This window comes from Bombyx mori, chromosome 5 (genome assembly GCF_030269925.1).
Source record: "Bombyx mori chromosome 5, ASM3026992v2".
Classification (NCBI taxonomy): Eukaryota; Metazoa; Arthropoda; class Insecta; order Lepidoptera; family Bombycidae; genus Bombyx; species Bombyx mori.
Window position 1 is genome coordinate 10,615,704 of NC_085111.1, and position 22,161 is coordinate 10,637,864.

The window sequence follows — 22,161 nt, forward strand, 5'->3', positions numbered from 1 at the left end:
GAGACTATTCCAGTTATGCAGAGAATGAATGTGAAGTACAGTCTTTATGTGTATTATCTATGAAACCAAAAATTTTGGCGGGAACGCGAAGAGCCAAGTTATGAAAAATGATTTATTTTTTAAATTTAGTGTTTCATCAGGTTTCAATGTGTAATAACGGTGACTTTTTAACTATTTAATATCTGTGAAAGTGTACAAATGTGGGAAAATGATACATAGCCACTGGGCGTAGCTTCTGGCGATCTTCCAAAAAGTCCATCGAAAAAGTCTCAGTAAATAACCACATTTTACTAAGATTATATTTTATGCTATATCAACTAATTTAATTTCATGCCAATTGATTTATGTTCCAAATTAACCAACTTCATTTCCTTTCACTTCATATTATCATTTTTAATTAAAAATAAATTATAAAGATTACGATGTATGGTATGATGCCTTTGCCTTTCCAGTTAGAAAAATAGTACTTACTACGGTCCCGAGCTAGAACAAGAATCTGAAAGAATCTGTACCGTATGTAGGTACCGGTAAAATGGGGCGATTAGGGACAAATTCCAACTTTATGACCAATTTTAAGGTAGTTGTAGATGTATATAATGCTATATCAGGATCAAAATGATTAAGTCTTGGGGGCATCTTTGTTGTCCAATTTAAAACTATGCAACTAGCATTCCAGTTTAAGCAAAAAAAGCAAAAATAGGTGTAATCCCTATTTACCCGGAAATTTCGGTTAATTGGGACGAAATGAGAAATTTGCTAGGGTGGGCACTACTTGGTTTTAATTTATTTATTTATTTAGTTGCACCAACAAAGTGATCATCAATAAAAAACATTGAAAAACTGACACTCTGAACAAATATTAAATATTTTATTATGTATTACTTAGACATTTTTGTCCACCTTGAGATTTCATTGCTCTTATTACATGTCTGTGCAAAATTGACTTACTTATATTAAATTGCTTAGCTATTTCAACTAAAGACTTATTCCCAATTTGGCAATTTCCCAATTGCTGTTTATAATATTAAGGGATAATATCTGCACTCTTTGATACGTACACGCGAGGCATATCCAAAAATAGAAAACAATACGTAACTGATAATATAAATATTTACCAAAAAATAAAATAACACATTGATAATTTTGAATAAAAGTTCTAAACAAAAACATCATGAATAAACCAAATTTTTACCAACAAATTTAAAAAATATTATTGTAACTACATAGACAACCCTAGAAACCTGTACCTATTTATACTTAGGTCGTTTCCATTTCACGTATTTTCATCCCAATTAACCCCTTTTTCGTTGTTATTTGTACCTAAGACGTCCCCAATAACCCCAAAAACAACAGATTTTTACATGTATTTTAATTTTATCCAATACTTTAAAACCAATAACAACTGAGACTTACCTTTAATATACATGATGGTTCAAACACTAAATAACGTTTATAAATCACAGTCGTCTTCTATTATTATCAAATAAATAAAAGAGAGCAAAGTTTCTAGCACTAAAATAATTACCACTACAGAAAGTTAATTTGAAACGCGATTTTTTATAAGTTAGCAGCTATTATCATGCATATTCAGAGTTGTTTTGTAAACTTTCAACATTCTACTATTAAACTACAAAAAATGGAAGATTTTGCAACGAATTTATAACTAATATTGAGTGTCGAAAGATTTTCCCGGTTTTTTCCCGATTCGCCTCTCAATCCCTAATCATTTTACCATTTTACGGTACTTAGAAAATAAATCTAACTATGACTATAACCATAGACAGTATGCTTAGATTATAACTATAACCATAAATATGTCTTATTTATGACTTTTATTGAAGCTGTATGGGCGTAGATCCCCTTGCTTTTCCTAATAAAGAAAAATTGTACCAAAAAATATAGAATCTACGACTTTGACTTTAACCTTTCATCAAGAGTACAGCAATGACCTTTCATTTTAACATTTCTGTTTGAATTTACGCCCAAGTAATTGTACTTAATTATTGAGCTTAGTAGATATTAATATTGTTATACTGATAAGCACAATATGGAGGTATCAAATTTAATTTAATTTTGAATAGTTGCTCTAGTTCACTTTTCGTTAATTTCTACTCTGTTTACTACGAGATTTCTTTATTTTAGATTGAAATTCTGAGCGTATCTAGCGCGAAACCGCTCGGCAAGATTCACGTTACAGGTGAAAGTTCGATAAAGAATGTAAAAGAAAAAATCCAACAGAGCGTGAAGAAATCTCTATACCCAGATCGTCAGGCCCTCAAACTGGAGGCTAAAGGCAAAACGTTGAAAGATGAAGATACTCTGAATTCCCTTAATATTCAAGACGGATCCAAGCTTTTTTTAAAAGATCTTGGACCTCAAGTATCTTGGCGGAATGTGTTTTTAGCTGAATATGCTGGACCACTCTTTGTTTACTTGTGGGTGTATCAAAGACCGTGGATTTTATATGGTACACAAACGTCAAGTCCTGAGCAAGTAGCTACGTAAGTTGTCGTTTATTTAAATAATTTATAGCCTAATGTGTAAAATATCTGGCATATTATTAAGTAATACAATTAGGCCTGGATTTGGATCCAGGAGCAGATTATTATTGATTCAAGGGATTATTTTAAAAACAAATATGAATCTTATATGTGTTTATATTCTACAGGATTATTTATCATTCGGTCATAAGTGTCAATAGATAAAAATTATAGATTTGCACACCCACTGCTGGTATTATGAGTCCACAGTGGTATGTAGCAGCCTATTTCTGTTGCAAAACAATCAAATCATCCTGTTGGAATTTACATACTAGCTACTTTGGAATTTGGAATTTACTTAATTAACTACTCGCATTATGAATCTAAACATGCTTGTCTCTTGAAACTAATTTGCCTCAGGCCCTAATGTCTTTTTTGTCTCCTGAATTATTCTCACAGATTTTTATACCAGGCTGTTCTTGAACAGGCTATCATAAGTAGTTACTGGAGCCCATTGATATAACAATTTAAATGCTTCCATTAACTTTACAGCAGGGTTTATGTCTCAATTGTATAGTAAATCATATTTTTGGTGGGTTTTGATTGTATCATGTTGAATGTCACATAAAAAAATCACGTATTTTCATTTAGGCAACAGTGCTCTTACTGGACCTTCAGGCCATGAGGTTCACCCATGAGCCACGTGAGGGGTTTCAATGTAAATGCTACCTACAAGCCACATATTGCAGCTATCAAACAAAACACATATGGAAGTGACCCTTTAACTGTACTAAATGCCTTGGATTGCAAATTCAATAGAAAGTTGTGGTTTTATCAAAATAAAATATAGCCCTTTAAAATATCTTAAAAACAAGACAGCAAAAGTTACTATTTTTTATCTTTCGTGCAAATTATCACATTTTATAAATTTTAGAATGAAAATCGCAAAGTGATAAAAATTACTGATTCCCTGATTTTGGCTCGGCGTGTATGGTATATATAGTATGCTAAGTTAATTACACAATGTTATTTCTGCGTTGTGAAATTCATTTGGGAATACCAGTTAAATACATCCATATACTACAGTAAAAAAAAGTACATAGCTGTGGAATTTGAACACTGGTAAAGTCACATTGCTTGATAATAGTACACTAGACATCTTATCCTATAAATCACCATGTCTTCTACACTTCTTGACCTTGCTGATTGAACAATGTCGTCAGTCCACCGAACAAGATTACCTCTTTTTTTCTCTCTTTTTATTGAGCACTGTTTTGTTCCACTTCTAAAACAATAAAGGTTACCCATCTCCACTTCCTCTTCTCATTATAATGACAACATGGTTTATTATTAGGAGCTCTTACGAAGTTGCATACTCCATTAAATAGACTTTTCATCGTGATAATTATCTCTATTTTGACAGGCTCCTATCTTTCTGATGTCACTTATTGATGTCCAGCTGGCTGAACTACTTAACACTAAGTGGGCTAAAAGTGTGCATAATATCTCAATCTCATAAATAATTACACAATTTAAGTGTCAATTACTTCTTTCAGAGTTGCAGCAATATGTTGGTCAGCACACTATGCCAAAAGGTTGTTTGAAACTTTGTTCATTCATCGCTTTTCACATGGTACGATGCCATTGAAGAACTTGTTCAGAAACTGTGCATATTATTGGTTGTTTGCCCTCTATGTGGCTTATCATGTGAACCATCCCCTATACACTGCTCCCTGTACTACTTGTTACTACATAGGACTTGGAGGTTTTGTTGTGAGTATACTTAAACATGATTTTTTTAATTGTCAAATTAAATTTAATGACACAACAATAATATTTGAATAGATATATTACAAGGAGTGGTTTGAACAAAAAAAGAAGTATTTAAAACATAATAATGTAATGTCATAAATAAACTATTGGAAGCATTAATAATAGTAGATTATTGTTTTAATAATTAAGTACTAAATAATATAAAAAAGGCAAATAAAATACAACAGATATGTAGTAGATGCAATTAGTAAAATAGCAGATAAAATAATTTGTACAATCAAACTTTTGCCAGTTTTGATATTTTGTACGGAACAGATTTAAATATTTTCCATTTTAGATTTTGAATAGTGTAAATTTTTCATAAAAATCAGTCATAATCAAACTAGCAATACATAATATAATAACATACAATGAAATGTCGTAATAAAAATATGAAAAAAGAAACTAGAACAATCAGATGGAGTATAATCTTTAAACTAAATGCCTGATGAACTATATTATTATATAGATCAACCTCTTAATCAGTAAAAGTAAAGACTCTTTATGTTATTGTACAATTGAGTTACTGCCATTGAATTTATTTATTTTATTCATTAATGCTGACTATAAAAACATTTAACCTTGCTGCTTCCAAAGTCCATTTCGAATGATTGAAAACAATATGTAACGTAAGTGTATATTTTAACATATTGACTTATTATTAGCTTATTGACCTTTAAATAGAGACGAAAGTTTGTAATTTTAAATTTTATTTTATTTCAAATATAACAGGAGAATTGTGTTAATTTGCGAGTTATATTTTCGCATAAATCTTATGAAATCTTTAAATTGATGGCTAAATTAACCCATTCAACTCTTTAATGGATGAGTACCTTGATTTTGTAATTTATAATTGAAGTGAGCTGGAATGTTGCAATTAATGATGCAGTAATTATGCTACTTTATGGTTCATTTTTAAAGTGTTACAGTCCTGAATTTTATTTCAATTGAAATATTGGAATATGTGTGTGTGATTAAGAAATTTCGGATTGAGTATTTTAAATAATATATGACATTAAAACTTTTTAAATGTTTTTCAGCTTTGCGAATTAGGAAACCTGAGCATTCACATACTTTTGAAGAACCTTCGTCCGCCCGGCACGAAGATACGCCGCATTCCTAAACCGGACGGAAACCCCTTTTCTCTTCTTTTAAACTTCGTGTCTTGTCCCAACTATACATATGAGTTCGGATCTTGGCTATTTTTCACTATCATGACTAAATGTGCCCCAGGTAAGCTGACAAAATCTAAACAACTAGGTTAAATATATAGCATTATGATAGTACATCCGGTGAAGCTAGCATAACCCCTCGAGGCTACTAGCATAGGTAGGCAAAAAAAAATGATTAAAAAAAAAAAACTGATTATTCTACACAATCCTTTTTTCTTCTTCTTACGTTACCAACAAGCGCCATGAACGCTGAACTCGACAATTAATGTGATAATTTATGTGCATTTAAAATCTTTACGCACACGAGGACACAAGTTAGTTCGTAATACGTTAATACCGATTGACGCAATAATTAACTGGAATGTAAATGATTTGAAAGAAAAAAAAAAACGTTTTTGTTTCATTACAGCGGGTCTGTTCGCTGCGGCAGGCTTCTATCAGATGGCCGTTTGGGCCATCGGTAAACATCGCAACTACAAGAAGGAATTCCCAGACTACCCCAAAGGCCGTAAAGCTATTCTCCCATTCATTCTATAAATTAAATTACTAAGTTTGATTATGCTTCGCGTAGCAACAAGTAGTATATTTATTCTTATTCTTTTGTAAGTAATGGTCAAACAAAAAATTTACAAATATTGACATTGATAATTTCGATATATCGAATAGGTATTGGTTGGTGCCTTGGTGGGTATCGGATGACATATTAGAGGGCAGTGGTTTTTGTTTATTTTGGTACGCTACGGTATGGTGTGGTAATAATAAATAGGATTATTATAATAGGACTGGCATCAAATAGATAAGTTAGATGAAATATTGAATAGTTTTGAATAGCTTACGTTTTTTGTACTTGAATTGAATGAAGCATTTGATTATTAATGCACGCATTTATTGTTTTTGTTATTATTCAATAAAAAATAATAAAGTAACAGTTTCTGTATTTATCGTTTATTTCTATAATTTTCGTTATACATTTCCCGATACAGTTTGTCATCAACATAGAATATGCAAGGTATCCCAAAATTAAGCGTATACTAAAGAGTCTTGCCTCAGTCAGGCCGGCTCATCAAAAGACGAGAAAAAAAAATTTTTTTTTTTAAACATTTGAAATCCTTCGAAAATTGACACCTTTTAAAACATTTACAAGTATCTTGACCACAATTATTCTAATAATTGTTTTTTTGTTTCGGCAAGTTAAGAAGCACTATTCACCACAACCTTAAACATCCCAAGAGCTCTAGATTTTACACAAAAATCAATCAAAATAATATTTTTCCTTAAATTCTGAAAGGTTTTTACTTTCAATTCACTTGCACTCATCGGGGTGTAAAAATAAAGTAGGTATGGACGATACTAAGACACCTTTTTTTTAATTGACGCAATTTTTTGCCACTTGCATAAATACGGGCACGACACCGTCTTAACAAATATCGTTTTATTTGTCGATTTATGTCGGATCAAAAAAAAAAAATGTATATGAAACTTGAGGTTTATTGAGTTCAGGTAGCTATAAAAGTTTTTATTTATTTAATTGCTTTAATCTCTCTGAGTGACTGTCAGCATACAAAGTGTAGCGCCAATGGTGATTTTTCTAGTACAATTTAAACATTGACTTGAGTGTCTCGAGTACTCACGCATTCACGATGTAGCATCTATGGATGCGGGTTACAGCTTATATCGCTGGGTCGTTCATCTGACTAGTTTATAATATTATATATTACAAAGAATTTCTAGAACTAATGTCAAATTCCAAATACATATTCCAAAGTAGTCTTACACTTTGACTAAATTTTCCTTTCCAAATTGTTTGTTTGCTTGTAATGGCAAGCTTAAAACCAAGTTTTATTGCAGGCACCTTCTGACTTTTATTGCATACTAGCTGACCCGGCAGACTTCGTAGTGCCTCAAACGATACATAAAATACCTAAACTTTTCTATAAAATAAACTTAAAACAAACAAAAGGAATCCGTCCGACGGCGGACACATCAAAGGAAAAACAAAATTGTATTTTTATTCAATTCCGAGCATTTTCATATTTATCTACCTTTTAAACCTTCTCTGGACTTCCACAAATAATTCAAGACCAAAATTAGCCAAATCGGTCCAGCCGTTCTCGAGTTTTAGCGAGAGTAACGAACAGCAATTCATTTTCATATATATAGATATGGGTAAAAGAACTCGGCCCATTTTATACTAAGTAGGTTACAGGGGCCCATAGTTACCACTATATACTACAACGTGGAAGCCGCCACTGACTTTGAAACATGTGGTGGGAAGTCTCGGTTTTCAAACCGAAACACGACTTCGAAGGTTCGAAGATTGCTTGCAGACTAACAATACCCTACCAAACCTAACCTAACCTACCTTCAGGCTGTGAGATACATATTGATAAGTATTTGAAGTTCGTTGCATCTTGGCTGCTTACCAATAGCTAACCAACCAAGGCGGACGGTAAACAAGTGTCCCTTTGTAAAAACGGTAACTTTGTACAGAAAGCCTTCAAGGAAAAATGAAGGAAAAAGCCTTCAGTGCAACACTGAACTGATCTGATATCAATTTTTCTCTAATAGTTTCGAAAGAAAAAATTTAACTGCGCACACAAAATATACCTTCTAAACCGGCTTAAGAATTCGTGCCATTATTTAGGTAGGTACGTAGCGGCTGAGGGGGAGGCACTGACAGTCATCACGAAATTTAGAATAGTTGTGGTTTTTTGCCATTTACCTGCGGACTTAACAAACGTCAAAATATTGCTCAGCACCATCAGAATATGTAAAGTCGTCGTGGCCTAAAGGATAAGACACCCCGTGCATTCGTATCAAGCGATGCAACTGTGCCGGTGCATGAAACCCGCAGGCAGTTACCATTTTTTTTTCTAATGAAATACGTACTTAGCAAATAAACGATTCACGATTGACTTCCACGGTGAATGAATAGCATCATGTAATAAAAATCAAACCCGCAAAAAGTATAATTTGCGTAATTACTGGTGGTAAAACGGTCTCGTGAGTCCGGCTTGGTAGGTAGCAACACCCTGCCTATTTCTGTCGTGAAGCAGTAATGTGTTTCGGTTTGAAGGGGCGACCTTTGTACCCATCTAAAAATATCAGGTTATTTAATATGTGTATAATCTAAAAATAAAAATATGATCCTACTTCCTTCCATAAGTGCTAAAACATAAACAGAACAACACTACGTTATACTTTTTTTTATTGCCCTTGTAGGAAGACGAGCATACGGCCCACCTGATGGTGAGTGGTTACCGTCGCCCATCGACTTCATCAATGCCAAGGGCAGAGCCAAGTCTCTGCCTACCGTTAATTTGCAAATATATAATTTTGTAATTTTTAAGTCTGTTATTTGCTTGACCTGTATCTGTTTGGTAATGGATTCTTTCAGTGTCTTTTTCCTACTTGGATACTTTCTTGCCAAGCACTTGTAGGCAGCGGCTTGACTCTGGTATTGCTGACGACCATGGGCTACGATAACCACTCAACATTAGGTTAGGCCGTATGCTCGTCTGCCTACAAGAGCAATTAAAAAAAAATCTCTACGTTTTTTAAATATATATATTTTTGCTTGGCTTGTTTTATATGGTATTTTTTCTTTAATTTGTGCCTCATCAGGGCATCACGTTTTGTTGAACGCCACGCCAAGTTGTATGACCCAATCTAGAATAGCTAGAAACAAATTAAACGACCACTTAAGATGTTTGAAATTAGTAGATAGGTATTATTAAGGTTACGATGCCTTTACTCTCTCTTTATTGTTTAAATCTATATGTGAATGATAACAAAGTGAATCTACAAAATAGATACTAAAACTACTACATTACTACAGTAAAAATTAATACATTTCATTTTTAGCCCCGTCTGGATCTTCTGTAGCTGTCCCCGAATTTTCTACACATCGTATTTTACCTAATAGACGTTCATTCTCTTCTTTCAAAGCAATGATTATCTCTTCTCTTTCCTAAAAATGTAGTAATAACTTATTTAGATTATAAACTTAAATATCTTATTATGAAATAAAAAATAAGCAAATTTAAGCCTAAACTCGAAAATAAACTTTAAAAAGGTCGACTACTTCATTACCAATTTCAGTAACAATTGGTAATGACATGAATATACCATTGAGTTAAAGTGCAATAGATATTAGAAAAAAGTGCAACATTTATTTTTATTCTTGAAACGACAAAGTTGGACGCCGTAGCCTCAATGCGGCTTGCGGTAGACGGTTAGTCTTTCGTTTGTCCAATTAGTTACCTCAATTTTCTGCTTAAAGCCTTCATCAAGTTTATCGCGATCTTCGGTGACATGCTTAAGTTTAGCTCGAGCCGTGGCTGGCGGTATGTACCGCGCTGACAAGCCAAGCATTGACTCCATTTGAAAACATCTAGAACGAGTCGATTTTAACTCTGTTCTTAGACTATTGATCTCAGCCAGTAGAGTGCAGTTTTCCTACAAAAAATCAGAGTAAAAACTTAGTAGCTTACAGATTTTTATTTATACACAACATCGCTAAAAAATTTAAACCATACGTATGACCCTATTTCCGTGCTTTGGGTAAATTCAAGGCATTTGCGATCAAGGAGAAGGAAATAAATCAGTGTAATAGTATGCGTTAAAATTAAACGCCTTTCCGAATTACTAACTGGCGCGTAAAACACTAGGTATATATTATGAATAAAAATTAATGTAGACTAATTCATATTGGGTATTCTTCTAAGTAATCATATTTCTTTGAGAATAAAAGTTTTATAAAATGGTTTTCCATGTGGCTTGATTCTTAAAGAATGGTAGGGCATGTCAAATATCAAAACCATACAAGCCATCAATCCGTTGCTAAAGAACGTACACAGTAACTTTAAAATTAAAAGTATGTACCTATTCAAATCCAAAAAATCATTCAGCAATCATTTTAGTTGTAATTTCATTGAGCAAACACATATTGTAAACAATATTATAGAATAGACAGTGTACGTACGTCCATAATTTTTCCGATATCGCTCTTGGATCCACCAAGTGACTTTGCTAATTGTTGTTTGAGAGCTGTGACCTGTTTTTCAAGGTGATCTCTCTGCCTGTTGAATTCACGTATAGCTTCATCCTCTGCCACACGGCTGCGTACGAAATCGATGTCTTCAACGTATTTGTGAAACAGTGTCTGGTTAAATTAAAATATGGTGTCATAATCTTGATGTCTAACGGTTCGCGTGGTATGGACATGTGATGCGTAGAGAAAAGATGCATGCGACTAGGAGATGTATGGAAATGGTAGTGCAAGGTAGAGGGGGAAGAGGTCGTCCAAAGAAGACATGGATGGAGTGTGTGAATGTCGATATGAGAGAGAGAGGAGTGAGTGTTGAGATGACGGCTGATTGAAGATAATGGAAGAGAAAAATTTGCCGTGCCGACCCCATCTAGTGGAATAAGGTGGAGAAAAAGAAGAAGATAGTCTTGATGTCTAAATTTTTTTCTAATTTTTTCTAATTAATAATTTGCTCTTAAGATTATTAAGAAACTTACCTTCACATTACTTTTTAATTTCATTGGATCTTGAAAATTTGCCGTCATATTATGCAAATCAATCTTTATTTTTTTTAATGTGTTCTTCAGCATTGCATTCCTGTCGGCTTCATTTAAGTAATCCTTTTTGGCCGATGCTAATTTTTCGTTTAACTGGCTGATTTTTAGCTCTAAGAGAACACTAGAAAATTTTAACTTGGAAAGACTAGAACAAATAGGTGTACTAGTACAATATTTATGTGACATGCGGAACCAGGAAATTTATTGTGAAACTAATCCCGAATAGTGACATGATACTATTAATTAACTAGACAATGCGGTATGAATTTCATGCAGCAAATAACAATAAATTAACTATTAATCTTGCAAATAAAACACTAACAATACTTAAATTAGTCATTCCAATTCTAAAGCGTCTCTGAAAAAAATTACAACTGAAAATTTTACCGCGAAACGATCTTTGCTTTAATAGTGTTTCCAATGATTCTTCTAATTCAAGAATACGCAGTTTTTTAGCTTTAATATTTCGCTCTAACGGGTCAATCTGTAGGGTAAATTTTTATAAATAATTTATTATTAATTTTAACCAGCTGTAACTTTTCTCAACGAAGCCAGATGTAGTTAAATTTAAAGATCTGTAGTGTAAGTATAGTATACTCAATAATATGAGTTACCAAGTTCATGTTTAACGTTCAACAGCTTTAATTCTTCGTTTTCCATGTCATCGATCTGAACTTTAAGCTCACTTATTATACGTTCTTTTGGCTCAATCTATGACAAATTGCTATTTATTGGCAATAAATAGTTTTTGATTATTTGAACATCAATCGAGTGTAAACAGTTTTTTTTTTAAATATAATATCTTAAAGTTTTATTATCTTTACTTGTGATGTGGTGTAATTTAAGCTCACACAGGTAGGTGCCTATAACCATTCTGTCTTTTTGTGTGCCATGAAGCAGTCCTGCGTTCCGATTTCTAGGATGCGATAGACACTATTCTATACAATTGAGACTTCAATATCGTATGGAAAAATTGGCATTTTTCATGTTGTAATTTCTAACCACAATACCAGACGATCTCGTAAGCTCGTCTGTCCATCTGCAGAAAAGACTTCAGAAACAGTTTAATTCACAAAATCTTTTGTAATGTTTACTCACTTGATTTTTAAGTTCGGTTATTTTAAAATTAAGCACAAACTTGTACTTCTCTAATTCCTGCTTTTTCCTTTTCAATTCATATATTCGTTTCTCTTTATCTTGTATTGTTCCATCTCTTTCTGAAATCTCTTTTTTCAAGTCTGCCACATCTCGTTCCAATGTTGATATTACCTTTTGAAACTGTTTGTGTTCAGCTAAAAATGTTCACTCAAAATAAATTTGTGTGGTTTTTATTTAAATTGTGTTACTATAAGTATCTACTTAAAATTTACCTTTGAGTTGTGAAACCTGATGCTTAAACTCGTCTATTTCTTTATTAGCACTAATTAATTTCTTTTTCATAAGTCCAGTTTCACCTTTTAACCTAACGTTAGCGTCCTTTTCCTCTTTCAATTGAACTTCATAAGCCGTTCTTATTTCAATAATTTCTCGATCAGCATCCTCTTCAATAGACGCCTTTATTGTTTCATGTTCACGTCTTTCTAAGTCTGTTTGTTCTTGTAACTATTAACGTGTATCTTTCAATAAAGAGCTGATAGAAGGCTATAGCAATTTAAAAAAATGTTAATTACCTCTTGTAAGAGTAAATCCTTTTCTTCGAGTTTAGCTTCAAACATATTATTAATTTCTCGAAGAGCTTGAAGCTTACTTTCAGCTAATTCCTCGAGCCGTTCTTCGTAATCTTTTCGCATTCGGGCGGTTTTGTCTTCCAGACTCTACATTAGGAAGAAATGTTTGCATATAGATTAATACATAAGCAGCCAAATTACAACAGGAATTTCGTTTACCTGGTATCTGTCGTACTCGTTAATAAGTCTGACATTGAAATCCGCTTCGAGCGCCTGCAATGTTCGCTCGTGACCAGACCGCAATTTTGCAATATCTTGTTGAATCATACCTATTTCGTGCGTATGTTCACTTTCCATTAGCTGAAATCGATGTTGTAGTTTATTTCAATGAAAACGAATTTTAATTATTGGTACACAGAAACGAAATCTTACCTCGTTCTTTTCTTTTAATTCCTCTATTGCAGCGCAATAACCTTCGTGGACTTCTTTCAGTTTTTCGGCTTGTGTTGCTTCAGCTTGACGAAGCTGATATGTGTGCTCCGTTTCCAATTCGCTCATCCTTGTACTCAACAACTAAATAAACAAATAATGATACTCTGTACGAAACAAAAGACGAATTCAATGGTAAACATTTATTTCTCCAGACGTTGATAACTTACGTTGATATTATTAATTTTTTCTTGAAGATCTTTTTTACTAATAAGAATCTCCTTGGAGTATGCGAAATCTTTCTCAAGGGCAATAGCTCTTCCATCAGCGTTCGTGAGTCTCCATAAGCAAATGGAAGCGTCTTCAGCTACAGAAACTAATGTTTGATCGTCGTAAGCTAGAGCTATGCAAGTTACTTTTTTATTATGCATGTGAAACTCATTAAAAACAGCCTTGTCGAGGAGCGGCAACTGCACTGACGTTACACCTCCATCACCACCGGTTACAAAAAGCATCATATCGGAACGCGATAACACGATCGTATCAAGAGCACATCCAATCAAACCCAAATTCCGTCTGATAGTGTTTGATCCGATTTCCTTTATTTCTCCATCAGTTCCGAGACCGTACGTAGTTTTTCCGATACTGGATGCAAATGAAAATTTTCAGGATATAAATTAAATAAGTTTAATTGAATCCACATAAGTACATTTATTTTATAAACACTATTTATTAACGGATTTTTAGTAAATAAAAATTGTTGTAAGAACCCTAAAATTTGTGTTTAAAATTAATTTTAACGTGACTATACTCATATTCTGACCTATTCACTGCACATGCTTTAAACTGATTCGTTTTTAGTATAACTTCTCCGACTCTTTGCCCAGACGACATACTCCATTCGTAAACGGCGCCTTCCGTGCCGCAAGATACTAAAGTCAAGTCGTTAGCTGACCAAGCCAAACACGTTATCTAGAAATATAATTTGATAGTGGTTTATTGACTCATTGAATTGTTTTTTTTTTACCTACGTCAAAAGAAACTCACTCTCCCATTGTGTCCTTTTAAATTATAAACATTTTGAAATGAAACTGAGGAAAAAACTTGGATCACTTGGCCATTTACTGCTGCAAAAAGGTGACCGTTCGTGCTAAATTTTGCTTGTTTGCAATTACGTATGGGGAATTCCCGCATCACTTCAAAATCATCAATCAGCACAACCATGAAACGAAGCTTGTCTGAAAATCCTACGATTGCGAATAGACCTAGAAAAAAATAATTAAACATGAAGGCTCTTATCACGTTAAAATATAATATAATTGAATAAACAGGTAAAAACAGTTAAAGTACAAATTTCTCCACTTGTTGACCGATTAATTTGTAAAAGTCTTAACTAGCTATTGTCGAGTTTAGGGTAATTTTTTTTATTTTTAATATTTAGATTTCTTTAAACAAACAGAAAAAAAAAAGTAATAAATGAAATGCGACTAAATGTATCAGGCGATTACGGTCTAATTTCGACCACTGGATGGTCAGTGCATGCGATAAAAAATATTAAATTAATTGTTGAATATGATCATTTTGAATAAATTTAACCAGCCGGGTGCAGAGACACGCAATGGATTTCTTCCTGGTACAATTTGATCATTTCCACGTCGTCAGTCATATAATTCCATATCCTGATGCTTTTATCTTGCTCCCCAGATGTCATAAATATGGGCTTCCAAGCACACATCGACAGTGAATTTATAGGGCCGTAATGCATCGACGGACCTAATTCTGTGAAAGGTATTTCCGGATTCTGCAAAAATACACCCGAAAAGTCAAAAACCCATATGAAATATTTAATATACCTTCGTTATGATAAAGGAAAATTCTTTAATTAAATTTTTACTTGAAGCATATGTTGTCCAAATAATTTAACATGATACAGCTGTTTTCGCAACGTTGTAATGAGCAGAGTTTCTTGGTTGGGATCGATAGTGATGTGTTGTATTGCATCCAAATTTGACCATACAGGGTGTTCTCGGGTATGTCTACAAAAAAAAGATTATGTACAAATAGACTTTCATTATTAAAGTTATAAATTTTGTAATATCAGGTAAAGATCCGTGTGGATTACTCAATATTATACACAAATTGAAATCACTATTAGCACTGAGTGCTTGCACCTGCCTCACCTTTTCTTTTTTTTCCTACGTAAGCTGAGAGCCTTGAGAGGCTATTTCAGCGTAACCTTAACTAGTAGATGAGCTCACGAGGCTCAAACCTGACGACGTTGCTAACACGAACCCTAGCAAGAGCCGTGCTTCGCAGAATCTACCACCGGATCGGATACGCGACCCACTGAGAAGATCCGGCGAGAAACTCAGTGGGCTGTCTGAGGGTTAATTTACTCGTCGAGCCCTTCGTCGCAAGCGACGGTTCGACGAGGACGATGATCGGTGCTTGAGGTACCTAAAAGCACCGTTAGTGGATCGGGAGGATCCGAAATGACGTGTTTTGGGCGACGTCGACTTCTTTCCATTCTGTCCGCAGGATCGGGAATGGGGTCTGCCTCACCATAAACTTCTTTGAATATATCCAATTATTGTATTAAATACTTCTTGAAATATATTGTGTGTTGCACTTACATTATCGTAGCACTTAATCTACAAGTCTTCTACAATTTATTTTCAAATAGTAGTGGCTTACAGGATGAGACGCCCAGTGCACTGGTATCGAGCGATACGACTATGCCGGTGCTCAAATACCGCAGACAAGTACCAAATTTTCTAATAATTTACGTGTTCACGAATGACTTCCACGATGAAGGAATAGGTTGTAATATGAATGAAAATCGATAAAACGATAAAAAATAATTACATATAATAAATGAGTAATTAGGAACAAATCACACACAGTCATCCGGCCCCAAATTAGGATTCCCCGGGTTAGGGTTACCAGAGACTGACTTACCTACATAATTATACACGTTTAAATAAATACATACAATATAGATAAAAAACACCCAGAAAAAGAGCAAACAAACCTTTTCATCACACGATTGTTTACCCGACGTGGTAAGCGAACTCCCCAACTTTAACCCTCTAACTACTGCACCACCAAGTCAGTCTAATTATCAGACTATTTAAATATTCGTAAATACTAAACAATTCAAATATAACCTTTTAATTATTAAATCTAACCTTCCAGTATTTTCTTTGGGTTTCGCGAGTCGTAAACGTAATTAAAACTACTGACGTGACGTGACGTGATTAAAATACTGACGTCATTCGTGACCACGAAAACTTTAAAGTATTCAAAACATCGGCAATAATATAATGCAATTATACAATAAAAACGCAAGGGTAAAACGTAAAATTACTTTTAATTATATCTAAGCTTTTGTGAAAAAAATTATTTAGCGCATAAATTATTTTAAATTAGATAATAAACTACACTTACTTATAAGACTTTCTCGAAATTCTAAATAAGTTTCTTTTCCTCCAGTGATGAGGAGTTTCCTTCTCAAACATGTGTACGTAGCCGGGGCCACAAGCATATGCAAAGCCTGTAGTTTCAGAGAAAAGAGTCAGATGGAATGTTATTACTGGTATCCCGGTCACCGTTCTCGTCGAACCCGTTGCTTGCGACGAAGGGCTCGTAAGGGCGAGTAAATTAACCCATAGACACAGCCCACTGAGTTTCTCGCCGGATCTTCTCAGTGGGTCGCGTTTCCGATCCGATGGTAGATTCTGCGAAGCACTGCTCTTGCTAGGGCCAGTGTTAGCAACACTCCCGGTTTGAGCCCCGTGAACTCATCTACTAGTTCGGTAAATCTAGAATAACCCCTCGAGGTTACTAGAATAAATAGAAAAAAGAAACTTGTGGTCCAGGGCGTACTGTAAGTCCACACAGGTAAGTATCACCATGTTGGCTGTTTCTGCCGTGAAGCAGTCACGCCTTGCAATAAGAACGTTGGTAATAAAATTGAGACTTCTTCCAAGTGTTTTACGTTAAATGGTGACATCCACGCTGTGATGTTTATAAGTTCCGATAATTCTTTAACAGCCGGTGAGCCGGGACCACATAAATCTATCTATGCAATAAATAAATAAAAACGTACAAATTTAGACCAAGTAACGATGCGCCGATTTAATAAAATAATACCAGGAATGATAATGGGTGGTAACTGATAAAAATATGAAATCATTCGAATACAATATACACATAATATGCTACTACACGTATTTGTAGAAAAGTATAATAACAAAACCACTCCTTTTTTATGTTTGATAATGTCATGACCAATTAAACAAACAGTTTACCTTTCGCAAAGTTTACAAAACAAGTAACTGGCTGGCTTTCATCTAAAGAGACTGTTGAATCACTCGTGCTATCTTGTTTACTCGTAGTGCTTGTCTTGTCGCCTTCCTCTGCCCTATTACATCATCGTTTTCTTTAATTTATCTCTCGGTATATAATATATTGATATGGTCTACGAAAAAAAAACTAATACTTACTCGGCCTCTACTTTCTTCAACGAAAATTCTGTTACTTCAGCTGCTCGAAATATGCAATTTTGGCGTAGTTCACCATTTTCGACCATCATGATGACGCCATTCTCAGTGCCGAACAAGATTCGATCTGGTGTGAGCCACATACAACTTGTTATGGCGATCTAACCATAAACAGAATTTAACAGAAATATTATTTAACTAGTGAATTCCTCTACTGGTCACAAGGCAATTTAGCATGCGTAGGATTACTACGTAGGCAGGGAGTTTTGCCAGCTAATTGATATGAGGGAAATTCGATAAGTATGTACTTATGCAGATGCATGATTGTCACCCCCCCCATCCCGAGGTGGGGGGGGGATAGACCCACTTGGTAGTCGATGATCACTGTTGCTCATGTACATCAACAATGCTAGAAATAAGCCTAGCCTCCGCATGTCTACTAATGCACTAAAAATAGACATGGAAAGAGTCACAGTCCCTCCGTAGATTATTAAATCTAAAGGTTTCCAACGATATTTAAGATCAGATCATACAAAAGTCCAAAAGGCCCTCTTCCATCGTGAGTGAAATAGAAATAGAAAAGCTTGTACTTGCGACTCCCCGTCTCTGAATATGGGAGCCGTACTCGATGCGAGCCACAACCTTTACTATAAGAACCTAACTAGAGTAAAGCACTGTACTCACATTCTCGGCTTTACACCAACCCCACTGGCGCCAGACAGTTTCAGAAACATTCATGATACGAAATGTGTACGGTCCCGTGATCACCACCAAAGTAGCGTCTGATGGATTACATTGCACCTGATAAAACAATAAAAAGTTAAATATTTCCGCAGTATTTTCATATTGCTATGTAATTTTTTGAAATATTAATGATAAAATAATGACAAATTTACGCTTTCAACGGTCCCTTGCCCACTTGGATTTTGAGCTTTAGCATGACTTTCAACTTTTCCTTTGTCCCAATTGTAATAATACAAGCACCAATCTGGTTCTCCCGTTATTGCCACGAGGTATTTAGAATCAAACGTGAACTGGATGCAAGCGAATTCTCTTGCGGTCGAATTCTCGAATGGAACCGTTAGGATCTTACGTCTCTTGTACGTAGTTAGGTCATAGATGGTAATAATAGGTTTTTGACCCTCTTCGGCAATTTCATTTAGCGCAAGCCAACGCCTGTTGTGATTAATAATGACTAATTAGTTACTGCTCCAAATCATTCATTAAATTGCAGCGAAAAACTGTACTAGAATTACCTGTTAGGTGCCAGTACCAGAGATTTAATTGGTTTATGTTTGTCTTGTAATCGAATAAATTTTTGTTTCTTTTGTAGATGGTCGTGAATAACGATTACTCCCCCAGCAGGGTAGATGATTTCAGATTCCGATAAATAGTGCGCATTATATCTGTGTAGGCCATTTATTTTAGTAAGGGACATTATTATGATTTTTTTTCATTGCCTTTGTAGACAGTCATACGGCCATCTAAGCAATAAAAAAAAGTCTCTCCGCAAACCCGGAGGTTCCAAAGGATCCGTGAGAATGGGGTTATCGACAATCCGAACGGCCCTCTTTTGTATGGAGTCAAATGGAAGTAGCTGGTATTTGGGAGCCTCGGCCCAGAGATGAGAGCAGTTCTCCACGCGAGGCCGGACTTGTGCTTTATAGAGCAAAAGTCTTTGTCCAGGCGTGAAGTACCGCTTCGCTCTGTTGAGGACTTCCAGCATTTTGGTCGCCAACTTGGATTTGCCTTTTAAATGACTTCGAAATGTTGACCCCAAGTATTCCGATACTCTCGGAAAGTGGCAGGGATCCTTGGAATTGCGGCGCCATGACAAACTTTAGGATATTTTATTAGGATTTTAATTTTCAGGATATTTTAACTAGATTTTAGTGTTTTTTATACGCCGTCCAATCAGATATATCTTAATATCACATAAAATTAGTGTATTTAAAATAGGTAGGTAGGTACTCACTGAATATCTGTGCGGAGACCATAAAATATACGAGCCGAAAGATTCGGCGGCGAATTCAGGGCCATGATTATCTAGGTAAACTTTAAATTAGCGCATAAAAGATAGCAGTATGTAACCAACAAAATCAACTAGATAGTCTCAAAATTGATTATCATTTATGGGGTGTCATAGCAACCATACAAACATGTAATGGTGAAAGGAGATTCATTTTTCATTAAAAATAAAAAAAAACTTTCTTTACGTTTTGTCTGTGGTGGATAAAATCGGTAAACATTCAGTGGTTGTCGTGACTATATTTTTTATGTGAATATGGCTGGTGATAGGGAATATTGTGACAGTGCAAATATACCACCACCCTGCTTGTTAGTTATTATTGCCGCGTAACAGTGAGATATTTCTCTTCATTCTTTCTCAATTTTCCTTCTCAATATAATTTGAATCTCGAAGAAAGTAAAAAGAGAAAATCTCTTGATTAAACTTCATGAAAATGTTATAAATAATAGCCCAACTTTGATCTATTTTTACAAATATAGTGCTATTTAATATTGTTTTAATAGATTGAATACTTCTTAGTAGAAATAGCAGATTGAAGTGTTCTAAATGTTTGAAATAAAGGAAGTTTCAGAACTACGTAAGATTATTCAAATATAAATTCGTATTTTTTTAAAACGAAGTAATTTTAACGAACGACAGCGCCCACGAAACTACAATCTTAGTTTAATTTTATTCATATGATTTTTTGTATATTTTCGTTTGTATATTTATTTGTACGTGTTTAAAGTTAGCTATATAGCTAAACAATAAATTAAGCTATAAGCCGCTTTTTTCAACTACGTAGCCACATCTAAAGTGAGATGAAGATAACAAAGAACTGCGCATCGTTAAATTAACCGCATCTTTTTGATTAATCTCAATGTCATCTGCGCATCCTCACCGACATCCGAGTTAAGTCGCTGCTTCCCTTCACGCTGAAATATGAACATCGCATCACTATTATTTTTGCTATATCTATCTATTTATTATGTCAAGTTGGGTGGCAGCTTTTGCGTCGAAGAGTACCAATAATATGATGTCCGGTAACTGTTTAACATCAAGTAGGCAGTGAACTTCTTTCTACCAAAATCAATACTCCAAATATTCGATAATGTTATTCGAAGTACCAGTTTTTGATCAATAATGACTCCATTATATTAAAAAATTTATATGCTTCTGATAGTTATAAGTTAAACAAAGTGTAACTGAGTTTGTATAAAAGACTGACTAACATGACGTTCTATTCTTAAACTGTTCAATTTTTCGTGGGACTGTTGGATCGATAACACCAAGGTAGTCCATTACCGTTCGTATTTCGGTGTCGCTGTCCCTTGGTTGCGTGATTCAACAGAACATTTTTAGTACAAATAAAGTTCAAACTTATACTTATTTTTTATTATTATTATTTCTTACCGAAATCGACTACTTTGTAACGTATTGGAATTCATATGATGAGTACAAATGTTACATTGAACGTTTACGAATTTCAAAGCCATAATAAATTAAACACAATAAAACCACCTAACTACATAAGTGTTAAACATTCAAAGAATAAATAAACTGTAGGTTTTAAAAAACTACTCAAATAACCTTATAGTACGCTTCAAGCCAGCTATTTTCGTTAAATATTTCTGTTCCAAATTTTCAAATTCTCGGATTTTAATTTAATAGAATGAAACAGAAGGTGTAGTCATTTAATGCGCATTTTATAATTTCCGACATTTAAAATTGCTTTCAATGTACTCAAGTCAAAAAAAACTCTGAAAACACATTGTAGAATTAGATTTATAAACGAATTGTTTCTAGGTATTAATTAGGGATATATATATATATCTGTTGTGATGGCGCGTGGTATGCCGCATGCCGTGTGAATGTAAAAAACACAATTGTTTTTCCGTCGATACGGAACCCTTAAACAATAATTCCGTATAGCACCACATATCTATTAATTTCCGCACACTGCCTACATACAAATTAAATATGATTTTTATAAACAGGAGACTAAACAATATGTTGTATTAAACGTAACGCCAAAAAATACAAGAACATCTTGGTCTTCTTTTACATTCTTCATATTTTATATAAGTACCTATAAGAATAGACTACGTCATAATGTACATAGTACTATGTAGTCTGATGGCGTCATGTTATGTAAATATACTGCATATTTACGACTATAAAACTGTTAATACACGTGCATTATATGTTCTCGATAGTCAATGGCGTTTGAAAAGAAGGAAATTTAATTTACCAAGATATCTGCTTTTAAATTATTACAACATTCATAGATCACTATTTGTTGGGTTATTTTCCATTGTTTGAAGGTTAAATGATTAAATTTAGTTAACAATAATTTAAAAAAGACAAAATTAATTATAGAAATCAGTGAAAATTAATTTATTTTTTAAATTTATCCCGAGCGAAACATGAGAACATGAGAAATAAAACAAAAGTAATACTCGTAATTCGTGTAAAAGAATTCATGATCACGCTATAACGTGCTAC

At 34.1% G+C, this 22,161-nt stretch overlaps 2 protein-coding genes across 7 annotated transcripts; one reads left to right on the top strand and one right to left on the bottom strand.

Annotated features, from left to right (window-relative positions):
• The first annotated feature begins 1,837 nt into the window (after positions 1–1,837).
• LOC101742899 (probable very-long-chain enoyl-CoA reductase art-1) lies at positions 1,838–6,401 on the top strand. The gene is made up of 5 exons (XM_004930105.5): positions 1,838–2,053; positions 2,143–2,501; positions 4,037–4,253; positions 5,333–5,525; positions 5,874–6,401. The coding sequence occupies exons 1-5, from the start codon at positions 2,048–2,050 to the stop codon at positions 5,999–6,001; spliced, it is 903 nt and encodes a 300-aa protein (XP_004930162.1). The 5' UTR covers positions 1,838–2,047; the 3' UTR covers positions 6,002–6,401.
• On the bottom strand, positions 5,333–21,566 carry LOC105842201 (cilia- and flagella-associated protein 57). 6 transcript variants are annotated; one of them, XM_062668698.1, is made up of 24 exons: positions 21,247–21,566; positions 19,624–20,591; positions 18,905–19,054; positions 18,545–18,824; positions 18,333–18,449; positions 17,652–17,809; positions 17,457–17,569; positions 16,594–16,699; positions 15,041–15,182; positions 14,743–14,947; positions 14,194–14,411; positions 13,970–14,118; positions 13,377–13,791; positions 13,150–13,290; positions 12,937–13,077; positions 12,721–12,864; positions 12,421–12,652; positions 12,149–12,342; positions 11,438–11,534; positions 10,991–11,160; positions 10,449–10,628; positions 9,728–9,922; positions 9,316–9,434; positions 5,333–8,559 (listed from the first exon to the last, which is right to left on the bottom strand). In XM_062668698.1, exons 2-24 carry the CDS (start codon positions 19,686–19,688, stop codon positions 8,370–8,372), a joined length of 3,921 nt encoding a protein of 1,306 aa, XP_062524682.1. In that variant the 5' UTR covers positions 19,689–20,591; positions 21,247–21,566; the 3' UTR covers positions 5,333–8,369. The 6 variants fall into 6 exon arrangements, with proteins under 6 accessions (XP_062524682.1, XP_062524681.1, XP_062524683.1 ...); XM_062668697.1 differs by lacking the exon at positions 11,438–11,534 and adding an exon at positions 11,665–11,761 and having other exon boundaries at positions 19,624–21,566; XM_062668699.1 differs by lacking the exon at positions 5,333–8,559 and adding an exon at positions 8,633–9,142 and having other exon boundaries at positions 19,624–21,566.
• Between the last annotated feature and the right edge of the window lie 595 nt (positions 21,567–22,161).